Source organism: Chlamydotis macqueenii, chromosome 1 (assembly GCF_036417535.1).
Source record: "Chlamydotis macqueenii isolate bChlMac1 chromosome 1, bChlMac1.mat, whole genome shotgun sequence".
NCBI classification, from domain to species: domain Eukaryota; kingdom Metazoa; phylum Chordata; class Aves; order Otidiformes; family Otididae; genus Chlamydotis; species Chlamydotis macqueenii.
The window spans coordinates 203,557,544-203,581,512 of record NC_141556.1 but is presented as its reverse complement, the minus strand read 5'-3'; the positions used below and the strand labels follow the sequence as shown (position 1 = coordinate 203,581,512).

General features: G+C 45.3%; 1 protein-coding gene across 1 annotated transcript in view; it reads right to left on the bottom strand.

Annotated features, from left to right (window-relative positions):
• MAML2 (mastermind like transcriptional coactivator 2) overlaps positions 1-23,969 on the bottom strand; it is a 218,954-nt gene that overhangs the window by 67,951 nt on the left and 127,034 nt on the right. The window contains exon 2 of the mRNA XM_086739606.1: positions 3,129-4,586. Within this exon, the coding sequence (XP_086595732.1) occupies positions 3,129-4,586 (1,458 nt within the window). The remainder of the gene's footprint in view (positions 1-3,128; positions 4,587-23,969) is intronic.

Genomic DNA, 23,969 nt, shown 5'->3' with positions numbered 1-23,969 from the left:
GAGCTTCTAATTATTGCCTAAACAAAGAAAGTGTTGAATCTCTAAGAGTTTTTTCATGACTGTACATATGTTGCATCTTGATAGACAATGGAAAGGTGACTCTTTCCCACAACAATGGAGAATAAAACAAAGAAGCAAACAAAACCTTCATTCAGACCAACCTTACAGGAAACCAAGATGATTTCCAACATTTTTATGACTTTCCCCTAGAGGCAAAAGATATCTAATTAGCAAATCCAACGACAAGTTTGCTCTGATTTGACACAAAGTGAATATGACAAGCATAGAAATTATAAGCTTTATATTTCCAGTTAGCAAGCTTGGGCGGATAAAGTCAAGTCCAAATGCTTTTTGGGGATCTTAAAGCTTGGGGAGTAAAAGCCACAGGGTGAGCTGGTTCAGATAAAAATGTGAATTTATAGTGTTCCAGTCAGTGTTATCTGATGGCAATGTCACAGCAGCCCTTTATGAATGTGCACTCACATTTTCAGTTAAAAAGTGTTCCAGTCAGTACTGAGATGGTCCTTATAGTCCATCACTACAATGATCTGAAGAGGAGCTGAATGATACCAAGCAGAATCAAACCTTGATTCCTCATGAAGAAATAGGGCATGAGTAAAATAAATATTAATCATGAAATTAATTAGTAAATGCTGGTAATTAATCATATATTACTGTTAATGATGGGTAGGAATCCTCAGAGGTGGAGATGATCCTGCAGGAAATAAGACTATGCAGGCTACATAAGGTGATGTCCCCATTGCTAAAATTAGCGGGAGCTGACCCACAAGGTTGCTTTGACCTTTGTTGTCCTTATTGGAAGATAATACTAGCAGTGTCTCCTCCCACTCTTATTTAATATTCAAACTGGACCTATGGGGCAAGCAGGCCCTGACCAACAAGTTGCTGAGCTCTTGCAGCCATGCAGGCAGATGCTAAAGGAGTCAACAGACTCATAAATACTGCCAGGTGAACAGTTATGTTCAAACCTTTCTAAAACTCTGCAATTTATGGACCAATTGTATTTCTAATTATCGTTCCAGCAGCTACAGGATAGTCCACGGAGAGAGACCTACCTGATTTTCTGAACTTCAGCAGAACTTTGGAACAACTGCTAAGGATCTCTCAAAAAAAATCCAGTTATCTCTCTAGAGCATAGAAAAAACTAGCATTCTTGCTGCAAAAGTTCCATAATCTGTGAATTACAAAACTACAAAGCTTCTAAGCTTCTCAGCTATGCTGTGGGTCAGGTAGCAGACATAACTGTGGAAAGTGGTCAGGTGACAAGAGACTTTGGAAAGCCACTTACAGAAGTCTGTGATGATAGGCAAAACTCCTTCCTTGGTGTAATATCTAAAGTTTGGCACTCAGCAAAGTTCATTTAGGGAAAGTTTCCTAAGCCAGAAGATCTTGTTGCTGCACAGGTGAGAGATCCCACTAAACTTACGATAAATCTTGCAAGTACTACTATGGCCATGTTACCAAGTACCATCTTTTTGGCTTGCCCTCCGGAGCAGCAGCCCAAGAGGACCCAGAGCAAGGAGCTAACATTGCCTTAAGCAGAGTTGCTCTCAGTGTTTTTATTCCTTTCCAGAATGTGACCTTGCGTATTTTTTACAGAAAAATAGTAGTGTTTGCAAAAGTCCTGCTTGTCTCCCCTGTGCTGACAGATTGCTGGAAGCTTCATCACATCTGAATGAAGGAACTGTTAAAATTCATCTGCCTGCCAGTCTATTAAGAGAATGGGGAAATGTGCCTAAGAAGAGAGCAAACAGTGGCCCAAGAAGGAGAGGAATGGCCAGCAGAGACCTCCCATAAAGCAGCAAAGCTGTGCTGGCTTCCTGCTGCTGCTCATTCTCCAGCACCTTCCAACAAAGCAACATCTCCCCACCCAAAGACGACTAAATCTTTCACCTGGTACCTCTTGCTAAAGAGATTTTCTGCTGGAGAAAGTAATGGTTAGTGGGTCAGGGAATTTAAAAGAGTTAAAAGGTGTCCATGCATACAGCTCTATTTACTTTACTTTTTTTTTTTAAATATCAGATTGTTCTCCCACACAGTTCGGCAAAGAAACTCCAGTTCTGAATGCTTCACTCACAATGCTGCTTTTCCGGGACTTTATGGAAGACTTAGGCTTTCACTCTTCAGTAGTATCTTACAGCTGGTTTTCACATCCACAACTGATCTCCACACCTACATTGCCATTCCATACCCTCAAATGTGTTGAACCCAAGTCCCACCAGAAGTCTCCAGAGTGGCTTAAACCGCCTACGGTCAAATATGTTCTACTTGTTTTGCACCTGGTTTCCAGTTTCTGGGGTACAGTGAGGTCGCACATTCAAACTTTGATTGGCACATCTGAAACTTGGGATCCTAGCGCGCAGTGACTTGGCATAGCTGAGCAGTACTAGCCAATCGTGTCAGAGCCCTGTCTCACGATAACACAGTGGGAGCTGGCTGTGTGGTATATAAACACAGACGTATCTGTGGCAACCTTCACCTTCATATCTAAGCATGTATTTTATCCACAGAATATTCCCAGAAGTGTGATGGGTGTTTATAAAGCTCACAGATAAGTCTTAGTTTTCCTTTGCCAAACAGATAACAAATGTGCAAACAGTATTTTTGTCATGTCAGTCAAAAGATATCTAAAACCAGAATTTCCTAACCCTGCCTCCCTGAGGAAAACGATGGCATAAAAATGAACGTTGTAAAATGCATTATCTAAGATAACATAGGAATTCATTAAAATTTTGCCATTCAAAAGAGCTTAAATTTTTGTAAGCTAGAAAACTTAGACAGTGGTCCAAAACAGGCTTACATCTGCCCTACTATCTCACCTTTCTGGTAAGTATCTACATAACATGTATCAGGGACGTACTCACTCCACTGCGCTAAGAAAAAAGTGTAGTGAACATGTCTTTCTTGAAATTCTTATAAATGTGCATCCACAATATACCTGAATAGCTGCTAAATGCGCCATCACCAGCTCTGCTGAAGTATGTGCTGAGACAGTCATTATCTGCCACCAGTACACGTTTCCTGGAGGAACGAGGCCAGGCTGGCAAAGCCTTTAGAATACTCAGACCAGAATAATTCTGTAACACATAAGGAAGAATTTGCCTTACCTGTCTATGCTGTTGAGAGACTGGATACTGCAAACCTGAGATTTGCTGGCTTTGCTGCATTTTCTGAAGCATCATTTTTTGCTGCATTGCTAGGGGTACATTAGGTGGCCTTTGAAGAGACTGGTTCGGGAGAGGCTGAGCCGGTTGTGGCTGTGGCTGTTGTTGCTGCTGTTGCTGTGGCTGTTGCACAGGGGCTGAACCCTGTGCCTGCTGCGTGTAGTGCAGAAGGGCAGGTTTGTTTTGGGAACCCAAAACTGAAGGCATCTGCTGGTTTGTTTGCTCTGAGTTGAAGTGAAACAAAGGCTTTGTGTTGCCATGATGCTGCTCTAGTGGTGGCTGAGCACTGTTGATAAAGTTTCTATTGAGGTCCTGAGGCTTCTGTTGCATGATTATGTCCATGGGATTGCTCTGGGGAGTGGCTGGTTTATAAACATAGTTGTTCATCCCTTTTGACTGGTTTCCATTCACCGGTACCCCAAGCATTGCTGAGCTTTGTGGGCTGAACTGCTGCTGGCGAAAAGATGGACTGGGAATTTTCTCTTGCACAAAGGGCCCGGGGGAAGGACCTGATGGAGACAAGGTGGACCAGTTGGCCGTCTGGTTCTGCTGCTGCTGTTGCTGCTGAATCAAGGCATGCTGCTGCCGGTTGGCTGCGATCTGTTTGAGCTGCTGTGCATGAGACACCTCCTGCCAGTTTGGCAATGGCCGACTGGATGCAGAAGAAACCTGTGATACCTGTGTTTGACTCTGAGGCACCGAAGGGATGGGTGAAGAGGTGGACATGGCAGCAGTGGCCATAGTGAAGGCTGGACCTGTAGAAGAAGGCCTCATCTGAGGGGAGCCCACAGGAGCCTGATTCATTCCTGGTGCATATTCACTTTTTATCACCATCTTATCCATCTGCAGAGATCTCACAGGGCCCCTCTGGCTCTGCTGCCCAAGGTCAATGTTGAATGGCTCGTCTTGTTTTATCGTGGCATTTATCATATTCTCTAGCTCAAGATCACTCATTGGTGGCACTGATATGTTAGTCAGTTCATTAAATAGTTCCTGAAGCTCCAGATCCATCATTTGTTCCCACGAGTCTTCCCCATATCTGTTAGGGAACATGTTCTCATGGGATGTCTGACCATCTAAGTGTTTGCTGCAGGACATTGTTTCTCCTGGTTCTTTCTTTACCTCTTTCAAAGTCATATTAAACATGCCATTCCCACTAGCATGTGTATTGTTTGCTAGGTTGCCAGCCTTTCTTTGTGATCCTTGCCCCACAGTCACAGTTCCTGACATTGACTGGCCTTGGCAATTGTTAACATGTTGTCCACCTTGTCCCACTGAGATATTATCACCCACTCTTATCCTCTTAATGTCAAGGAAAGAGTTCTCTGAAACACCATTGGGCCTCTTGTTGTTGACAGGTGACAGATTTACCACCAACTTTCTCTTCAAGGAGCCTTGGAGCTGAAAGAAGCAGAGACAAAAAAAATAATAATTAGATTACACCAAAGGAACAATCTGCAGTCTATTTGCTAGAAGAATCTTGAAAGGCAACAGGCAAGTTAGCATTGCTTAGTACAGAAGGCTACTCTGGGCTTTCTCAGTCAATGAAACTATGCAGAACTGTAGGAAAATATGTGGTGAGACATCTCCCCGCCACCACTGCCGCTGTCCTTGTAGCCACCAGCACTTTTCGAGCACTGCTTTCCCCATGGGCGTGAGTGAAGGGAGGTGGCCAGAGCTGTAGTTGGCAAAGCCTAGGGCATATCTACCCCAGATTTACTCCCATCTAACCATGCCAGACTTATCTAAAGTATTTTTAGACAGCAGAAACTAATGCAGTCATGAAATCTGCCCTTGTACCTATCTACTGCTGCAGGATTTCGCTCTCATGATTTTGGGATATGATCCAAAAGGCCATTTTTGACTGCTGTAGAATCCAAAGGTCCTAGGAGACGTTTTAATGGCAGACACAAGACCCAGGCATCCCATTCTCACACAGGTTTACACTGGCCAGAGATGTGTATAATTAAAGATGTTAGATGTTAACTTGTTCAAAACTGAAAATGAAGCCACTGGAACCATGTCAGATTATGTCAGCCAAGGGTCTGGCCCGTGATGTACTGCCAGATTATTTTCCAGAGATGTATATTAATACACTAAGCCCTAATTGTTTATGTCCTGAAATATCTGCTATAAAACACACAGTCCACGCAAGGCTGCTCTGAGAACTGTAACTCTATTTCCTGTTCCTTGAATATTTACAGCGAGACTTTCAGCTGCTCGTAAACCCTGTGGGCCTACTGAAGGAAAAGAGTTTCACGGCTCTGTCCGCCTGATCTACACTCACCTGCCATGGCTGTACACACAAATTCCCACCCCGCGCACACAAAACAAAGGTGCAGCCCCACGAGCTGAAAAGTTTGAACTTGGTGCAGATACCCTCGGGTAGAGTCGCTTTGAACCCTGTTCATAAAAGAACGGATCACTTTTAAAGAAGTGCAGCTGTCCTGTCTTTAGCTCTGTACGTTAAAGGTGCGCACACCGAGCAGTGAGCACACACGCATGCAGGCCTCGCTCAGACAGCACACACTCTGTCACTGCCTCAGCTGCGAGCAATGCTAGGAAAATCTGCAGGGAAACATGGCTCGTCTCCTGCCATTCTGCACCCGAGCACAAGTACACTGGCCTCAGAGGCAAGAGGACAATGTCATCTGACAAATACCTGTGTGCGCCAGTAAGAAAATGGCGCCCGTACAAACTGTGATGCCTTGGGAGGTTGTGACGGGCAGAGGGAACACTGAGAATTCTGATTTTCCAGTTAAGTGAGGAAGGATGATTTATGAGAACTTACAGTCACGTTATTTGTTTCGTGCTGATTCATGCACAGAAGTCCACGGGCACGTAATACGCTGTTGTGGCCACCACTTGCTGACAGTGGGATAGAGTGCACCCTCCGCAAGTTCGCTGACGACACCAAGTCGTGTGGTGCCGTCGACACGCTGGAAGGGAGGGATGCCATCCAGAGGGACCTTGACAGGATGGAGAGGTGGGCCCGTGCCAACCTCATGAAGTTCAACCAGGCCAAGTGCAAGGTCCTGCACCTGGGTCATGGCAATCCCAGGCACAAATACAGGCTGGGTGGGGAATGGATTGAGAGCAGCCCTGAGGAGAAGGACTTGGGAGTGCTGGTGGATGAGAAGCTTAACATGAGCAGGCAATGCGCCCTTGCGGCCCAGAAGGCCAACCGCATCCTGGGCTGCATCAAGAGAAGCGTGGCCAGCAGGTCGAGGGAGGTGATTCTCCCCCTCTACTCTGCCCTGGTGAGACCCCATCTGGAGTACTGTGTCCAGTTCTGGAGCCCCCAGCACAAGAAGGACATGGACCAGTTGGAGAAGGTCCAGAGGAGGGCCACGAAGATGATAAAAGGGCTGGAGCACCTCTCTTATGAGGACAGGCTGAGAGAGTTGGGGCTGTTCAGCCTGCAGAAGAGGAGGCTCCAGGGAGACCTGATAGCGGTCTTCCAGTACCTCAAGGGGGCCTACAAGAAAGATGGGGAAAGGCTGTTTAGTAGGGCCTGTTGTGATAGGACGAGAGGTAATGGTTTTAAAATAGAGGGGGGTAGATTTAGATTAGAAATTAGGAAAAAATTTTTTACGATGCCAGTTATAGAACACTGGAACAGGTTGCCCAGAAAGGTGGTGGAGACCCCATCCCTGGAAACGTTCAAGGCCAGGCTGGATGAGGCTCTGAGCAACCTGACCTAGTCAGGGATGTCCCTGCTCCTTGCAGGGGGGTTGGACCAGATGACCTTTGAAGGTCCCTTCCAACCCTAACCATTCTATGATTCTATGATTCCCCTCAACTGCAGGCTTATCTACAGCTAAGAGCTCTTCTCAGGTAACTCCAGGTGTGAACACTTTTATTCTGGTGTGAACACCAGTGAATTGCTTGGGAAGTGCTCAACTGACAAATACATATTTCCTCCGTACCCACCTATCTTTCCATCGCATCAGCAGGTCAGAGAGTTTAGCCCTGAGAAATAAAGCTTATAATATCTGTCTCTGAGAAATAGCTTTTGAATCACAGATTCATGTTTTCATTTGAGAAGGACAGACATGTCAGTGCCTAATTGTACAAGTACATGAGGCTGCAGCTCAATCACGGTGTGCAGTTTTGGGCCCCTCACTACAAGAAGGACGTTGAGTTACTGGAGCGCATCCAGAGAAGGGCAACAAAGCTGGTGAGGGGTCTGGAGCACAAGTCTTATGAGGAGCGGCTGAGGGAACTGGAGTTGTTTAGTCTGGAGAAGAGGAGGCTGAGGGGAGACCTCACTGCTCTCTACAGCTACCTGAAAGGAGGTTGTAGGGAGGTGGGCATTGGTCTCTTCTCCCAAGTAACAAGTGATAGGAAAAGAGGAAATGGCCTCAAGCTGTGGCAGGGGAGCTTTAGGTTGGATATTAGGAAACACTTCTTTACTGAAAGAGTGGTCAGGCACTGGAACAGGCTGCCCAAGGAAGTGGGGGAGTCACCATCCCTGGAGGTGTTCAAAGAACATGTAGACGTGGCACTTCAGGACATGGTTTAGTAGGCATGGTGGTCTTAGGTTGACGGTTGGACTTGATGATCTTAGAGGTCTTTTCCAACCTTAAAGATTCTATGATTCTATGATTCTAAGTCTGCAGAACTTGTGCCTTCAAGAGCAACTGATTGTCACTAGGTTCCCCCAGGGGGAAGAGTTTTGGGTGGTCACTTGCCAAAAACATGGACTGTCTTTGGTTAGCATGTTCCTTCTGACACATGAGTCACCGTACTTTCCTTTGCAAAAAAAAAAGGGTAAACTGCACTTCCTCTTACCATCATCTTTGCTGTCAGTGTGTTTATTAGAAATCATTCTCGTGCCCCCAGATTAATCTTCCTGGGAAATGGGGAAGTCCCCAGGTCATCAGAATACATGACTTGGCAGCATGTTTTGCTTTCAGATGTGTTGCTGACAGAAAGGTTGAACAGATAATGAATAATATATCCTCTGCATACGTATATGCTTTATCTGCTTAATATGCCTTTCTGAGTTAATTTTGCTTTTGTTTGACATTTTGAAGCAGAGGGGACTGTTTAAAATGTCTCCACATTTTCAGAGCACCTGCACGAGGCGTTCTGATACGATTAAAACCACAGGTGTTACACTGCGCTGTGCGTAGTAGCTGCTTGTCTTCTGCATTCGAACTAGCTGCTCGCAGATACAGGTGAGTTGTGAAGTGGTTTGCCTGGTGACACGCAGAAGTTGGCAGCAGAGCCAGGGAGAGGACCACGACCTCCAGACACATCCCTTAACCAAGCACTCCCTCCTTCCTCGACACGGGCTGGAGGACTCCTGGTTTCCTGACATCTGCTCTGCTGAAGTGCCCACCACAAAGGGCACTATGCATATCTAAGGAAGAAGTAACAAGTGCTGGCTTAGCACATCTCCCCAAAACCTTGCAAACACTGCCCTCGGAATGCTGATGACATCTTGCTCAATACATGTCCTCACCTTAGAGCAGAAATGAGAGCGAGCGAGGCTGCAAAGGTACAGGGTACTCTCTGGGGATGGCACTGAAGCAGCTGGAAAGGTCCTGATTTCACAACCCCCGTAAGTTCGGAATGTGGAGGGCAAGGCTATGGGAAGGCTATGAGCAGCCCACAGGGATGAAGCCCCCTCTGTCTCCTTGAACCCAGCTGTTACCAATTATGGGTCGGGGCGGTTCACAGGGACTGGTCTGTGTTTGTTCAGCGAGATGAGCAGTGTCCAACACAACTCTCTCTGTCTTGTTACTTCGTCTGAATGTGCCTTAGCAGGGCCTGTTGTGATAGGACGAGGGGTAATGGTTTTAAAATAGAAGGAAGCAGATTCAGACTTGGTATGAGGAAAAAAAAATTTGCAATGAGCGTGGTGAAGCACTGGAACAGGTTGACCAGAGAGGTGATGAATGCCCCATCCCTGGAAACATTCAAGGCCAGGTTGGACAGGACTCTGAGCAACCTGATCTGGTTGGAGATGTCCCTGCTCCTTGCAGGGGGGTTGGACTGGATGACCTGTAAAGGTCCCTTCCATGATTCCAAACTATTCCATGATTCTATAATTCCACAGTGCACTGCTGCCTGTGCATCATTGGTGGTTTGTTTTTAGAGGGGAGCAGACCAAAGTTTGATCACTCAAATATTTGCAGTTTTCTAGCAATCACATTTTTCAACTACGAACTGAAAGTCAGTACTTGAGCCCTTTTTCCCCAAGCAAAGCATGGACTCTTCAAGGGTAAAAAAAGAGCTTGCCAGATTTCAAGCTCCATCTCTTCCAATTTGCAAACCAGGATTGATTTGGGTCAGTAAACATAAAGCAAAAGTTCCTATAACACAACCGTCACATTCCTCAGATCAAACAGGCTCGCAATTACACATCTCAAACCGCTCAAACTGTGTAATACTGAAAGGCTCTGTGATGGGAAATGAGTGACATGACAGTAAGCGGGAGAGGAGGAAGCCCTCCACGTACAGCTCTGTCCCACAGGTAGGTGGGCAGTGCTGTATGAGCCATCAAAGAGCAGATGCATTTCCTGGCAGCCCGGGTTATTGTAAGACCTTTTGCTGAGCAGGCTCTGGTGAGTCAGCATGCGTTCACACACTTACAGTGAGGGAGTGCTGGACGCATTGATCTTCTGAAGTTAGAACTGCATGGGCTAGGCCTCTGGAGATGATGTTTGCAAGATAGCGCAGTGCTGTTACTGGACAAACTGCTCGGGGGCAGAAGGCAAACTCTAGAGATGACCTGGTCTAAACGACCCAGTGCAACACCACGGGGACAATTCCTTTCTATTCAAAACTTATTCTGAGTCTTAAAAGGGATTTAAGAGAGGCAACCTCTTCTCTAATGCTCCCTGACACCAGGCCAAATCAGCAGGAGTTCCACTGAGCTAATAATTAGGGCTCATCAAAATCTGGTATCAAATAATTTCTCTTTTGCCAAAAAACAAAGCTTTTCCTTTGCTTTTCTTTTGGTTGAAATTTTTTACTAGGTGTAAAACTACAGGATTCTAGAGGATTTTGCTGAAAATTGACTATTTTTTTTTCTGGCTCAAAAACTTTTTCAGAAACTGCCAAATAAAAACTTGTTTGGTGCAAAAGCACAATTTGTCAATGAAAAATTTTAGAGATTGTTTTCTCCAAAATATCCATATTTAAAAATATAGAATAACAGAATCATAGAATAGATTGGGTTGGAAAGGACCTTTGAAGGTCCCTTAAAATACTTTTATCACATCATGGATCCATTTCTGACATTACCTATGTGCATTCACCTTGTATTCCTTTCCACTAGGACTGTCCATTATGTCCAAGAAAATAATTTGTCCGCAGCAGCAGGAAATGATCAGGACTATCTGTTTTCACTTTCATTGAAAGTCTTATTTTTTGTGTGTGCTTTGTGCAGCTTTTTCAGCTGGACTTCCTTTAGAGTTTGCTTTTTACTTCATTCAACAATGTGTAGGAGCACAGAGCGAAGTCCTACGTTAACCATCAAGCTGCCTTGAGTTTCAGAGCACTGAGACTGTCCCTCTGACTTGCCCGAGCATCTCCACGGTGCCTTGCAGATCTCCCAAAATATTAATTTCCCTGTGCAACCCATCCTTGGCCTTGTACAGAGATGTTAGCAACATGCCTGACTGTCATCTCAAAATGTTTATAGCTAGACACTTAACATTGAGCCAAAACACCAAAATGCTCCATGCAAACTACAGAGAAAATAAAACACTGTTATAGTTTTGATTCTCCACTAATCTTTATTAGCCAAAGATGTAAAAGGAAGATCTCCTACCACCTTTGTTCTGCTGTCTCTCACATTTTCCTACGAAGGCTTGCAGCTTTCCTAACTTGTGTGACGAAACTGGTAACGTGCTTCTAACTTAAACCCCAAACCATTGTCACACGTTGTGAAGCAGGCAGCGTGACAGCGTTAGCAATTCACGTGGAGTAATACTTCTGATGTTAAAAGAGCAGCTTTCGATTTTATGCCTTTAATATAGAAGCAGCAGACAAATCCACTTTCAAAGCTCCCCTTGGTCTTCCTAGATGTTCTCACAATATGTGCTGACTGTATCTATGGCTGCACTGTAAACAAAATCTTTCCTGTATCTGGAGAGGGGAAGGGATAAAGGAATTACATGAAAAATACAGAAAATATTCAAAAAATGAAAGTGGCCAAAAAAAAAAAAAAAAAAGGAATTCATTCCAAAGGAAGAAAACATGCTGAATATTACTCCTTATTTATGCTGTGAAAGCACCTTTGCATCCCAGGGCTGGACCCAGAGAGCCAGCCACCCCGGGACTTAGGGCCTGATTCAGAATGATAGCAGCTCTTGTTTTCAAAATACTGGTTTGCAGCGTTTGCTGCCAGCTGTCCGCAGTGCCACCTCCTGCACTCTGCGGAGGTAAGCTGAGCCAGGCAGCACCCCTCCGGGCAGGGTTTGGGGTTCACCAGCACAGAACCTCTCTGTTGCGGGCGTCTTCCCAGCACGTGGCAGGACCAGGCACCCTCTTCTTGTTTTCTCACCCCTTTGGGCAGACACACTGGCTGTGGTGACTAACGCTGTGGCCAGCTGCAGAGCCACCAAGGTCCCCCGGGGCTGGCGCAAAGTTGAGACGAGGCCACTGCCCCACACTGCCACCTCCCAGGCGATCCCAGGTCCCAACACTGTGATCACACATGCACCCTCACAGCCTGTTTCTGACTACAGAAGCACTTTATAGGAACAGGCAAAAGGACTCCCATTACTGCTCTTTCTACACATCTCCTGAAATCTCAGCCCTGGCCATTCCCACTCTTCCCCCCACCCAGGGCAGCACCTTGAACCTGATGTCTGACCTAAAAATCTCAGTAGCATGGTCGTCTTCTGAGCACCTCTCCCCAGTCCCTCTGCTCTAGACTTTCTCTGCACGGCAAGAGGGTATTTATTTTTAATCCTTTGTCTTCATTTGCAGCTTCTACCTGACATGGCTGAGGATGCATGCGTGACAATTGTCTTCAGAGACATTCTAGAATTCCAAGTTCAGGAAGTCCAATCTGCTGTATGATGCTGATCCGGGAAACAAGATTAACTTTTCATGCAGGACTGAGTGACAGAGCAGGAACCCTGGGCACCCAGCACAACGGTGAGAAGTGCCAAGAGCTGGTGTGTCCTCACAGCATCCCACAGCACCGTGCTGGTGTCAAGGCGGCCCTACCATGGTTGCAAAGAGCTGTGCAAGAGTAGCAGACACTGTTTCCCACTCCATTCTGGTTTGCACAGGCTCAGCTCCAGGTGTCCCCTCTTCTTCATGCTCCTACATGTTCCGAGTGTGTCCACAGGAAGGGGAGTAACTGCTCTCTCTGAGCAGTGAGGAGGAGAAGCAGGTGGCTTCATCCCCACACTGTCGGTGAGCACGGCAGCTCGGGCCAGCACACCTCCTCTCTGCCTTGCTCCTCTCCCATTTAGCTAGTCATCTCCTGAGAGCACTCCGATCACAAGGAGCACGGTTTGCTGCCATGAGGTTTCTACTCTACATATCCCAAACCTTCCCACTGTCCATCCCTGTCTTTCCGATCACAAGCTCTTTGGGAAGAGACTCGATGTCTGTACGCCTGCACTAGTTTCCTAGCTCTGGTTGATCCTTAGGCATAAGCACCACTGTCGATAATAATGCTGACTGAGAGGTAACACAAGCTTTTCTCCCTGTTTACTGTAATAAGCACCACTAAAACTGAATTTATAGTAACAAATAAGGATGTTCCTTGGCTGACAAGTATCCACTTAATTCTCATTAGGTAGGAACAAGGCTGGAATAGTAATCAGTATGTTAGAAATCCCACAATTTACCTTCACTTATGGAAAAATTACATATCTTGCCAACTGAACATACCAACCTAAAAATGCATCCATATTATTCACAGTGTACTGCCTAGAAATATAACGTCAGGGCTTTGGTCCAAGTTGCTGAAGCACAATAATTATATTTTTTTATGCAGATTTTACATCTGATGGATTATAAAATATCATGTCTAGCTACAGTCTTTTAGAAGAATAGGAACACAGAGAAACAATAGCACTTTAACTAGGTCAAGATTGCTAATCAGAATGTAGCAGTCATTACTGTGTGCAAAACAAATAGGCATGAAAGATCTGTATTTCTTATCCTGCAAGCTGTGTATTTGTCTTCTGGAGAAGCCTTGTCTGTTCTTTTTTTCTTTCTCTCTTTTTTTTTTTTTAAGATCCTTTCCAACCATGAATAAATTAACAATCACATTATGTGAAATCTACAGAAATTCATGTCAACGTTTATTACCATGAAATGTGGAACAAAGCATGATGCAACCTGAGCTTTGGGAAATGCGACTGCTTAACTCATCCTATCCTGATGAGAAGGAGATATCAAATGCATTATAAATGTTGACAGGATGATCAGGCATGTAAAAGAGGTCATCCAACACCACTCTCCACATTGTTTACCAGTTTCATAAGTCAGCTTAAAGTATTAAAAACACATACTGTCTTGCACAGGAAGCTCCTAATCCTTAAAAAATGTGTCTGCTGCTGTTTGATTTGCCTTTTAGAGATCAATAGCATAGCAGATTTCACCTAAGGAAAGACTGCTGAGAGCAGTCTGGTCCCAGTTTTCTGCCTAGCATCGCTTCCAAAACAGCTGTGTGAAGGCTTCGTAGCTTCATTAGAGCACGTATCCATGCCCACACATGTGCTTTTATGACCTGTCTAAGCACCTATCTCCTCCGCAACACTCTATATCAAAAGTTCAATCAATGGAGGAAGACAGCAACCATCCATCCAGCCTTGGAAAATAAGGAAATATTTAGACTGTTTCTCTCTCCCTGCAAACCAATGCGTCACACAGGACACTCACGCCAACTGTTTGGCCTTGAGGTCTTCTGCAGGCTAAGTTACAGATCACAGGAGATGCAGTCATCACTTGTCAATTGGAAAAAAAAAAAAATTCCCTTCAGCCTGTTACCCAGTCGTGCTTCCAGCATCAGACTCCATCAGCCAGCACAAGGAGGGCTGCCTTGAATGAGAACTGCCTTCCCTCACTGCTTCAACCACGGCTCCTAACGAACAACTGGCAAAATGGCGTCTTGTTAGGAGGAAGGAGTCCTGGTCCTCTGGAAAAAACTTCCGTGGAAAAATGGTATTTAGGATCAAGTCTAGGCCTGAGGTAAGAGAATATCTCTAGCAAGGTTGCTGCACTCACTTGATGGCTGCGTTTGACCTGTATTAGCATCTTCTCCCTGCCTCTCCCCATCATGCACATTCACCCCGTTAAGAAGGACATAAATTAAAAGCAGTACTTAATAGCCATTTTCAAAACCTTCAGCTTTCACATGCAGTGTCAAGGCAGGCCAAGTGCACCCCACTAAGAGTTTGACCCATATGAGCAGAACTGGCAAAAATTTAGAGGATTTTGGAAACAAGCAACAACAATGATTTAAGAGCTTTGAAGGTACTCCTATGAAGAGAATGAACAATAGAAGGGACAAATAAAAGATAAAATTATGAAAGTTTATATAATAAGACTCTAACAGATTAACTGCAGATCAAGAGTATATTTAGCAAACTTGAACAGCAGTAAATTCAACTCCAATGAAATAATAAACTTTTTCTTCCAATGTGGATTGAGTCTGAGGAGCTATATGACAGATCCAGAGCTCAGCAAGATCTAAAGAGGGACCGGGCATTTGTTTGGGAATGGGAAGATGCTGACTTATGAAAGGTGATGACAAAATATTTAGAAGGGGAGGTGAAATATTAAACATCAAGGTTCTAACCAGTCTGTGGTTCATGGGGACTGGCTACGGCTGTCAGTGAGAAGGGGAGGAAGAGGTAAGGGGTAGGAGTGGTGGTTTTTGCAGGTCTATCAAGGTGATCGTGTACCTTCCCCTGATATATACATTGCTATTGATAAGATGCTGCAAGGGTTTAGAAAGGACAGATGTCTGGCCATGTTTCACAACTCCTGTATTCCCAACACTTTAGAAGTCTGGAAGAAAACTGTAAAAATTGGAGTCATTTGACCACTGTCTAAATATTTACTACTAATTGTACTCCTGAGCTTCAATTCTAGCCTGAAAACACAGACAGGATGACAGAACAAGAATGAATAGTAAAAATCCGTCTGAGACAGCGGAAGATCATCAGCAGGTTACAGGAACCCCAAATGCTTTACTGTCTTGGACAAGCACATGTTGCCATTCAGGTGATTTGTCATTATTTGCTCTTTCTTTGAGTACCATCTTTACGATATTTTATGAGAAGGTTGAAAGAATCCAAACCCAAGCAAGCGGCCAAAGAGGGTGAATGGAAAGGTTTGGAAACAAGCAACCATCCAGGAAGGAATGCTCCAGGAGCTGGAAAAGGTCAGTGCAGACAGAGGGGACCGGGAGCAGTCCGAGATAAGAAAAAGGCACCTACAAGCTGAAAAAAAAAAACGTAGTCATTCAGATACTAAAAAGTTTACAAGATCATGCTTCAAAGGAATGTGAGAAATGACAAGCAGAGGGGAGAAGATGAGTGAAAGATGTTTGCACAGGTAGAGAAGTCAAAGGCATGGAGACATCTCTGAATAAATTGCAAATAAGTTTTCTGGCTTTCTTTTTCTTTCTGATTAGCAAAGAGAATATTTGATAGCACAGAGCAGCTAGCAAAAGCTTGGCTCTTACAAAAAGATTTGCTTTGGAAAAATGATATGACATTGCAATAGGGTTTACATGTCTCAAGAGCTGTTGATTCTGCACCAGATACCATGGTTATATGGTTTAAAATGTAACATTGAACAGTGTTACACTGGTCACGGAATAGGTAGGAAGAGTATGTGAGACCAAATCTGGTGCAAGAAAGGGATAACAGAGGGAAAGAAAACATGAGAGCCATGCCTTGGCCTGTCTTTGGGAGACAGGCTCAATGGCAGTGCCCTCAGCAATGCTCAGACGGGCTGAGGAGAGGCTCAAGGAGACAGTGCCACAGCAGGACTCGGAAACCTCCCCAGCGACGAGGTCACGCGGTTTGCACACTGCAGCCTTTCAGCTCCTTTGTCCTGCCCCTCCGAGATAAAGCCCTGCTGCTGAGCACACACCATGGTTTGTGGCTTGGAGAGGCAATGCCAGTGACTAAGATTGTCAGTGCAATCTCCTGCTGTGGACGCTCACAGCTGTGTAGCCATCCAGTCTCCTAGGAGCCTTTGTACTGAATACCATTATCACCACTACAGCTTTCTTCAAGGAGATCGTTGGTCCTAGACTCATCACTGAGTCCCATGAGATGAAATGCGATGCTAAGCAGCTGATGAAGATGCTCCTGGTAGTTCTGGACAACAACCCGTCCCCATCAGCTATGCATTATATCTCCTGTAGTGGTAAACCACGAAGGATCACCACAATACTCTCAGGTATTTTTGGCCACTATGATAGTTTCTAGTGAATGAGACAGAAGTGGATTCATTACACTTGATGCTTCCTGTGTGCCTTACTTCCTATGTGCACCAATCACTTTTTCAGTGAATTCACCCAAAGAGAAACAGTACTGAAAAATGAGCAGTTGCAGGCTTCTCGAAGACAACAGTCATTCTCAAAGCCATCTTTTCCTCCACAGCAGCCTCAGGTCTGTTTCTAGAGCTAATTGTTACCCCTGGCTTTGAAAATTCAAAGTGAGAAAAATACTCTGTTTGGCAATGACTGAGTGGAATAGCATCTCCTTCCTCAACACACTGTGGCAACGGGACACACTTGGGCCAGGCTGCACACGGGTACCACAACCATCACAAGAAACAGTGTTCCTTTGACTACACAGTGAAAATGGCTCAGCCAAGGTCTGTAAGGATCCCTCAACTACAACAGAGCTTTGCTGCGTCAGTGCAGCATCACTTTTATAGCCTATGCCTTGACAACGCACAAAGTGTGGCCAGAAGCAAAACTGTTCAGCTGCTCTGCTCACTTGGATCAGAGAGTCCAGGCACCTGGAGCAAGTCCCCACCAAGAGTCATGCAGTGGAAACTCTCTGCAGTCATATAGCTCCATAGCTGGATCTCTTAAATTCCATCGCTGCAGACCCTCAACACAGTAGAAGGAAAGCTAATTCGCTATTCATCCATTTACCATGTTATTCACAGAAAGAAAATAAAACTATTGCGGCAAAGGTCTTAGTGGAGAGTTCCTTAGAAGACCTTTAGGATCATAAAGTGATGTAGCTGTGAAGGGACCTCTGGACATCATGTGGTCCACGCCCTGCTGAAAGCAGGGCTACCTTCAAAGTTACATCACGTTGCTCAGGACATTGTCCAGGCAAGTGCTGAACACATCTAAAGATGAAGACTACACAACCTCTCTGGCCCCCAGTCCAGCTCCCTTTTTTTCCTTATGTTTTGTTAGCAACTTGTGTTCCTTGCCTCTCATCCTTTTGTTGTTCACTTCTAAGACAGATCTGGTATGTAACTGGAAAACTTCGAATGTAGAGTGAATGGAGGAAATGCATAAATTTCACTTGTCTCCAAGTCAATGATACATATGATGAGGGAGGAGGAGGAGATGAAAGCCATATATGATAACGCATTTGAGAAATGTCAGTCTCTCTTTCTATGCAGATTCCTTCAGGGAAAGCATCAGATCAGTAGCTTTTAAATGACATAAACGACCAAAGGGTTGACCAAGCAAACTGATTCTGCATCAGATGAATCTGAGTTGCTAAATGATGCTTTTCCTTAAGCCCAATCTAAAGTCCATTGAGATATCCAAGTCTTTAAATGGACTTTGCTGGACTTTGTCTCTCTCTCCTTGATTATAAGGTTCCAATGCGAGGACTTTATCTCTATGTATTTTTCTGAAAAACACTCTTCATGCATTTAGCCACTGTCAAACACATTAATAACAAGCCCTGTTTTCCAGCTAAATTCCAAAAGACACCGATGTACATTCAGCACCTCTAAAAAGCAGACATCTATTTAGGTGTCAAAATACGAATCCCAATATACTTTAGAAAATCCTAGCTGGATAAAAAAAAATACTTTTCCATTTTGATAACTAATGTGAAACCTTTCACCTTTACAGCACCAGTTAATGGTGACAGAAATCATTACAGTCGAAGGGCTACACAGAGAACTGCTGTATATGGAACTCTGGAGGTAGCAGACCGGTTCCTTGTGGACAAACAACCTCATCATTCTTGGTGCTAATTAGTTCCTTTCACCCTTCGAATGCCCCTCTTTGTTTCACAAGCCTTAGCTCTGGGTCAAACGTGCTCAGAGGGCATTCACCGACTCTCCACTCTCACAAAGACCGATCAGAAAGTCAGGGTTATCCAAGCACTTCACTGAAACTTTGCCTGTATATTGTTTAGACTGGACTTGCTTTGGTAGATACATATTTATTCTCATTTATTCTGTGAGAGTACACATGTTATAGCCTATTAAAATATCTGCAAAAATAAATATCTGCAAAAAAAAATTCTTACTTTGTTTGTACACAGACTTCTGTCTCTGGTGGTTTGTACTTAGGAGAAGCGTTTGGAAAGGCTGCCCATGAAGTCTTGCTTGGGCGACGGACCAAATCCGAGCAGCCTCCAGGGCAGCTGCTGCTCTGGTGGGCAGGGATGAGTTAAGCCTTTAGGGCATCAATCAGGCACCTTTCATAAGCATTTTGAAAAACAGAGGTGGCAAAGTGTTTTGCCACATTCCCTAAGTGGAATTCAAATTCCAGAGACCCCATATATGCCGATATTTGTCTGCATACACGTCCTTCTCTGTGAATCTGTACTGAAGCCCGACGCAACCGTGAGCCAAATTTTCTGTTGCTGTGAATAGCTGCAGCTACGCTGACCTGTATCACTGTTTTATTAAGAACCAGCCCTGGAGCCTGAAATCTGGATTAGGAACCAGTGTTTACTGGAAGTGCGGATTGCAGCAGGAACTTTTGTTGGATGTCTATTGCAACAGACTCCTCGCTGCTTTTTAAAGTGCCTCTAGTGTTGCAGGCTTTTACTCAGGGAACACAATGGAGCTGGCAGGAAAGCAACAGCTCTTCACCATCTCAGAAGAGCAAAAAAAGACCCCGGCAGTCCTTAAGGATACAGCACTGCTAGGTAGCTGGGGCAATGAATTAACAAGGGCTGACTTTTCCCTCCCTCTGTTTTCAAAGATAGCAAGTAACAAAATCTGTCAGGCTGAAAAGCCCCTGCTCCGAGGAGAGACAAAGGGGCAGGGCTGAAATTCATCGTGTCAGTTTAAAAAGGCACAGTTTTGCATTTACACAATATGCCCATTCTTGTTCTCCTTGACTCATGGAAAAATATTGAACATCGGACAAGAATGTAGGAATGTGTCTGGTGTCTGATCTCCACAATAATCTAAACGCCGTTTGCGTTCACGTAAGAAATAAAGAGCGGCTGTCCAGGCTCCCTTGATGTGTTAAGAAAATAACAGTAGTGATAGCAGTATCATTATAATAACAGCAGGAATATAATTTTTAAAACTGGCTGTGTAGCTAGTACAAATAAAGCACAAACGCAGGCGCTCGTAGCCCGTAATCCCAAGCACAGCTCGGCAGAGCTTTCTGGACCATGTGCCTGTCACAAGCATCGCAAAGGCCTCTCTCCACCAACTGCATGTGAAGCCACTGTTTGTTTTCCCGGATAGCAGAGGTTAAAGCTTTTTATTGCTTTTTTGACTTTAGATGCCATAATAGTTGCAGTGCCTATATTACCATCTATGGCAGACAGTCTGCATGTCTGCCAACTGTCAGGCAGCCTATTCATCTCCAGTTGCCTTTTGCCTACTTTCTGCAGCAGAAGAATTTCCCTCCACTTGATTTCATGTGCTAGAGTCCCGTTCCTGCCGTCGTTTCTGCTGCTCATTTTTAAATCCAGCCTGGCTTCAAGCCTGGAGGCCATGGGAGTCCGCAGCCCCGAAGAACCTGTGACTGCTACATCGCGTGCAGCTTGCCAGCCAGACCGTTATGGCCCTGGTCTGGGCAACATCATGTAACTGGCAGTGACTAAGGGTTGCTGGATAAACCCAATTGTTGACTGGAGGAAGAGGCAAGCAATGGGGTCACCATGGTCTTGCACTGATGGGCTGCTCTAGGATCCTCCAAAACACCCTCCTCCTGCTTGTCCTGTGGCAGAGCTGTGGAGTCTGGCTACTCATCCTCTGGCAACCCCTCCCTCTTCTTTCCCCAGTTCTCTCTGTCCAAGGCATGTGGTTTGTGTGGTGAAGACATTGGTCCACATCATCTTTGGCCATTCCTGACCCAAGTGTTCCTGGAAATCCCCTCAAGTACCTGCCAGCATCTTTAGGTACTAGCATATCTCTAAACCATCCAGTACTGTGGTATTTTAACATTTTACCACAGCCAGCTTAGCAAGTAGGACTGTGGAAGAAGATAGGATGGGCAGATCCTCAGGTCATAAAATCCAGACCCTACAATCACAGCTCTATGCTACATCATTCTTTGCCTAAACAAACCGTGCTCCTGTTTAAGAGAGCCCCTGAAATCAAGAGAGGCAATGTTGAGAGGCAATGTTGCCTCTTTTTGCTCCTGAGTACGTTAGTGATCTGAAAACCTGCAGACCTGCATATTTCCTGACCCACGGCATGAGCTAGTGACTCATAGGAGGTGGAGGGAGGAGGAACAGCTCTGCCAGACCTTGTGACAGGGGTAAAATAGATCACTTAGTTGGATGAGGCTTGTCAAATTGGTGTGTTTATTTTAATTTTTCCTAGGTGTGACCCAGCTCTTGGTCTCCTTGCCCAGGCTGTGAGAAGCCTCTTGAAACTTCCCTTAAAATCCTAACCCAAAAGGATCAGCCTCATAGTTCACAGTTACCAAGCCCCGAGTCACGGGTTGCTCTTCCTGCCATTACAGCTTTAAGAAATTGCCTACAGAAAAGAAATGGTACCTTAAATAAAAACCTCCCTCACACGCCCCAGGAAGCCCACAGCCAGAGGCATGTGCCTACCTCCCTGCTCCCCTGAGGAGCCCAGGTCTAGAGCTCCTGAAGTCAACAGAAAGACTGTTGTAGACATCAGTGTGTCTTGGATCAGGCCCCAGCTACCCAAGAGAAGAGATGGGCTTTGCAGCCCATCCAGATGGTTAACAGCTTTAACGCACAACCGCTGCCTTATTAAATCTACAGTAAATTAAACGAACACTTAAGACACTCAACTGAAAGTGCTATTGACTGTGGTAATTAAATCGAAATACCCAATTAACCACACCAGAATAGGAAATGAATATATCATGGTGCACCACTGTACAGTGTCTGAGCCAATCAGATGTTGCCTATACCTTAATTGGAGCTGAAGTAATTTTTAAAGAGAGTTTATGATTATTTAGAAATGTGTTTATATAGCACATGCATATATATGTGTATAGATGTGTGTGTGTATACACAGACAGACACATATTATACTATTATATTTAAGTCTTCTGTTGGGGCTCTTAGTCTTACGTTTGGCAGAGCTGTGCGTTAATTCCAGGTCAGCCACCATCTTCCAAGATAAACTTGCACATTATTAAAACATCTAAATCAGAAGGATTACAAATGTCCTGCAGTGGACCTTTTTTTTTTTTCTTTATTAAGAACATTTACATGAAGGTGCCTGCAGTTTCAAAGCCATTTCAGGCTGAGGACAAAGTGACCGCTTTGTCAAAAAAAAAAAAAAAAAGAAAAAAAAGAAAAAAAAGAAAGAGCCTTTTTTTTTTTCTGTGTAGCCTGTGCTCTTAGGTCTCTGCCTGCTGCTCTAACCACAGCCACCCCAAAGCAGAAGTTTATCTTTAATTAAGGCATCTAAGCATTAGGATTCTTAGGTTCTGAACCTCTCTCCCTTTCCTCCCCCTCCTTTTTTTCAGTCAGGAGTGGAAACTTTCTCTCACCTACATTGGTACACTTCACCCAAATGTTGGTAGATTGCAGTGATAAACCTCCCCTTCTCGACTCCTGGTGAGTCTCCTGGTGAAGGTGCTCAGCCATCCCCAGCAACAGAGTCCCCTCACAAACACAGTGGTTTCAGGGCTGCCTCAGCTCAGAGAGGACCCGGACATGGCCACCACACCCTGCTCTCCCAGAGACGTGCATGAGGCCCTGGCTCCGGTTTGGGCTTTGTCTGGAGGGGAACTTGTTTGCTCTCCACAAATCACGAAACTGCAGCCTTGTAACAGCAGCACTCAGAACGACAAAAGGCCAAATGGGGTTACAGTCACTCAACCCTACGGAGTTATTTGGGATATTTTTAATGACTTCATGTCCCGGCCTCAGACAATAACCAGATAGTGTCTATGAGCCTGCAAGCCTTGATCTTCAGCTCAGCATCCAGCAGATCCTGACAACACAGAGATGTGACAGGGTGGGAGATGCCTTCCAAATGGGGTGTTTTGAGTAGAAAATGCATTTCCTTCCGTTTCCCCAGCCATCCCACTCACCCTGACATTGCCCCTGACGTTGCCCCTGGCTTGCCTTGGGGTGATAACCAGCTCCCATTCCTGCCTGGCATTCCTGATAGCTGCAGTACGTCCTGACACCAACGGACAAAGCTGGGGCAGGTGGCTCTCCTTGGTGAAGCTGAGCCCTGTGTCCCTGTGGGACCACGTCCAGAGGGTCCAAGCTGCTGTCCTCGACCCCGGCTGTGGAGCTGGGGAGGGCAGAGGTGCCCCTACCACAGTTCTGTAGTGTTTTGGAGGGGCCATGCAAGTACCATTACTGTAGGTCTTCTCTTTGCTTTGGTCGTGCCTCCATTTTGGCCACTTCTATAGGCTTTCTGGACCAAACTGATCTCGTATTGTTCCTCTTCTCATAAGTGGAACTGCAGCCCCTGTGGCCCTCTGCCACTGTTTATGCTGGCAGAGACCAGTGGACATTGGCAGGCAAACTTGGATGGGATTCACACAGCAAATGGGCAGGGAGGGAAGAAAGGGCACAGTGTGGCCCGCGGTGCCTTCGCTTGCCTTGCAGAGAGCATGCCCATGGAGAGAGGGAAAGGAGGTCACAGGTGGGGTGAGAGCTCTCCTCGCTACTCAGGAGATGGGCTGAAGGCAGGTTCTGAAACACTTAGATCTGTGAGATACCTTAGAGCTTGCTAGGCATTTGTAAGACCTGTTCCTTCTTGGTGGAAGGTGCTCAGCTGGCCCCAGCAGCTTTCTTCTATTCATCTGACAACACTTCTGGATGTAGTGTGATGCTCACTCTACCTTGGGAAGGAGAGACCGTGCAGCCGTGTACAAAGGAAGTGCTGGAAGTGATGCCTCAGGCTTCAAAACACATGGACAACCTTGAGCTGCAGGACAAAGCTGCCTGGCTTCAGCCATCCCTCCTTCACCTCGCTGCAGGGACTTGCAGGAGAAACGAGGCCGCCATCGACCAAGGTGACCCAAATTTACGCCTGTGAGATGCCCAAGCAAACCAACTCCGACTGAAATCAACAGAAAACTCCTATCAGGCCCCGAGGCCAATCCTTGCTGCATCAGGGCCTAAAAGAAGAACCTGGCCCAGAGTGCCTGGCTACTATTCAAAATGGCTCTTAGTTATAAAGAACAAATTGTAAGTTCTCATGTAATGTCCCTGGCAGAATCCAAACTTGTAAAAGAAAAGCCTGTAAACATCATTCCCACTCAGGAACTGTGCAGTGTTATTTTCTGACCCCGATGCACTTTGACATATCGTAGAACGACGCAGGTTGAATCTCACCCCGCCGGGCCGGAATGACAAATTTCAAAAGGTTTCTCTCCTTTTCTTTCCCTCCTTGCCTAATACAAAGAAATGTCTCATTTTGCTCAAGCAGATCTAAAAT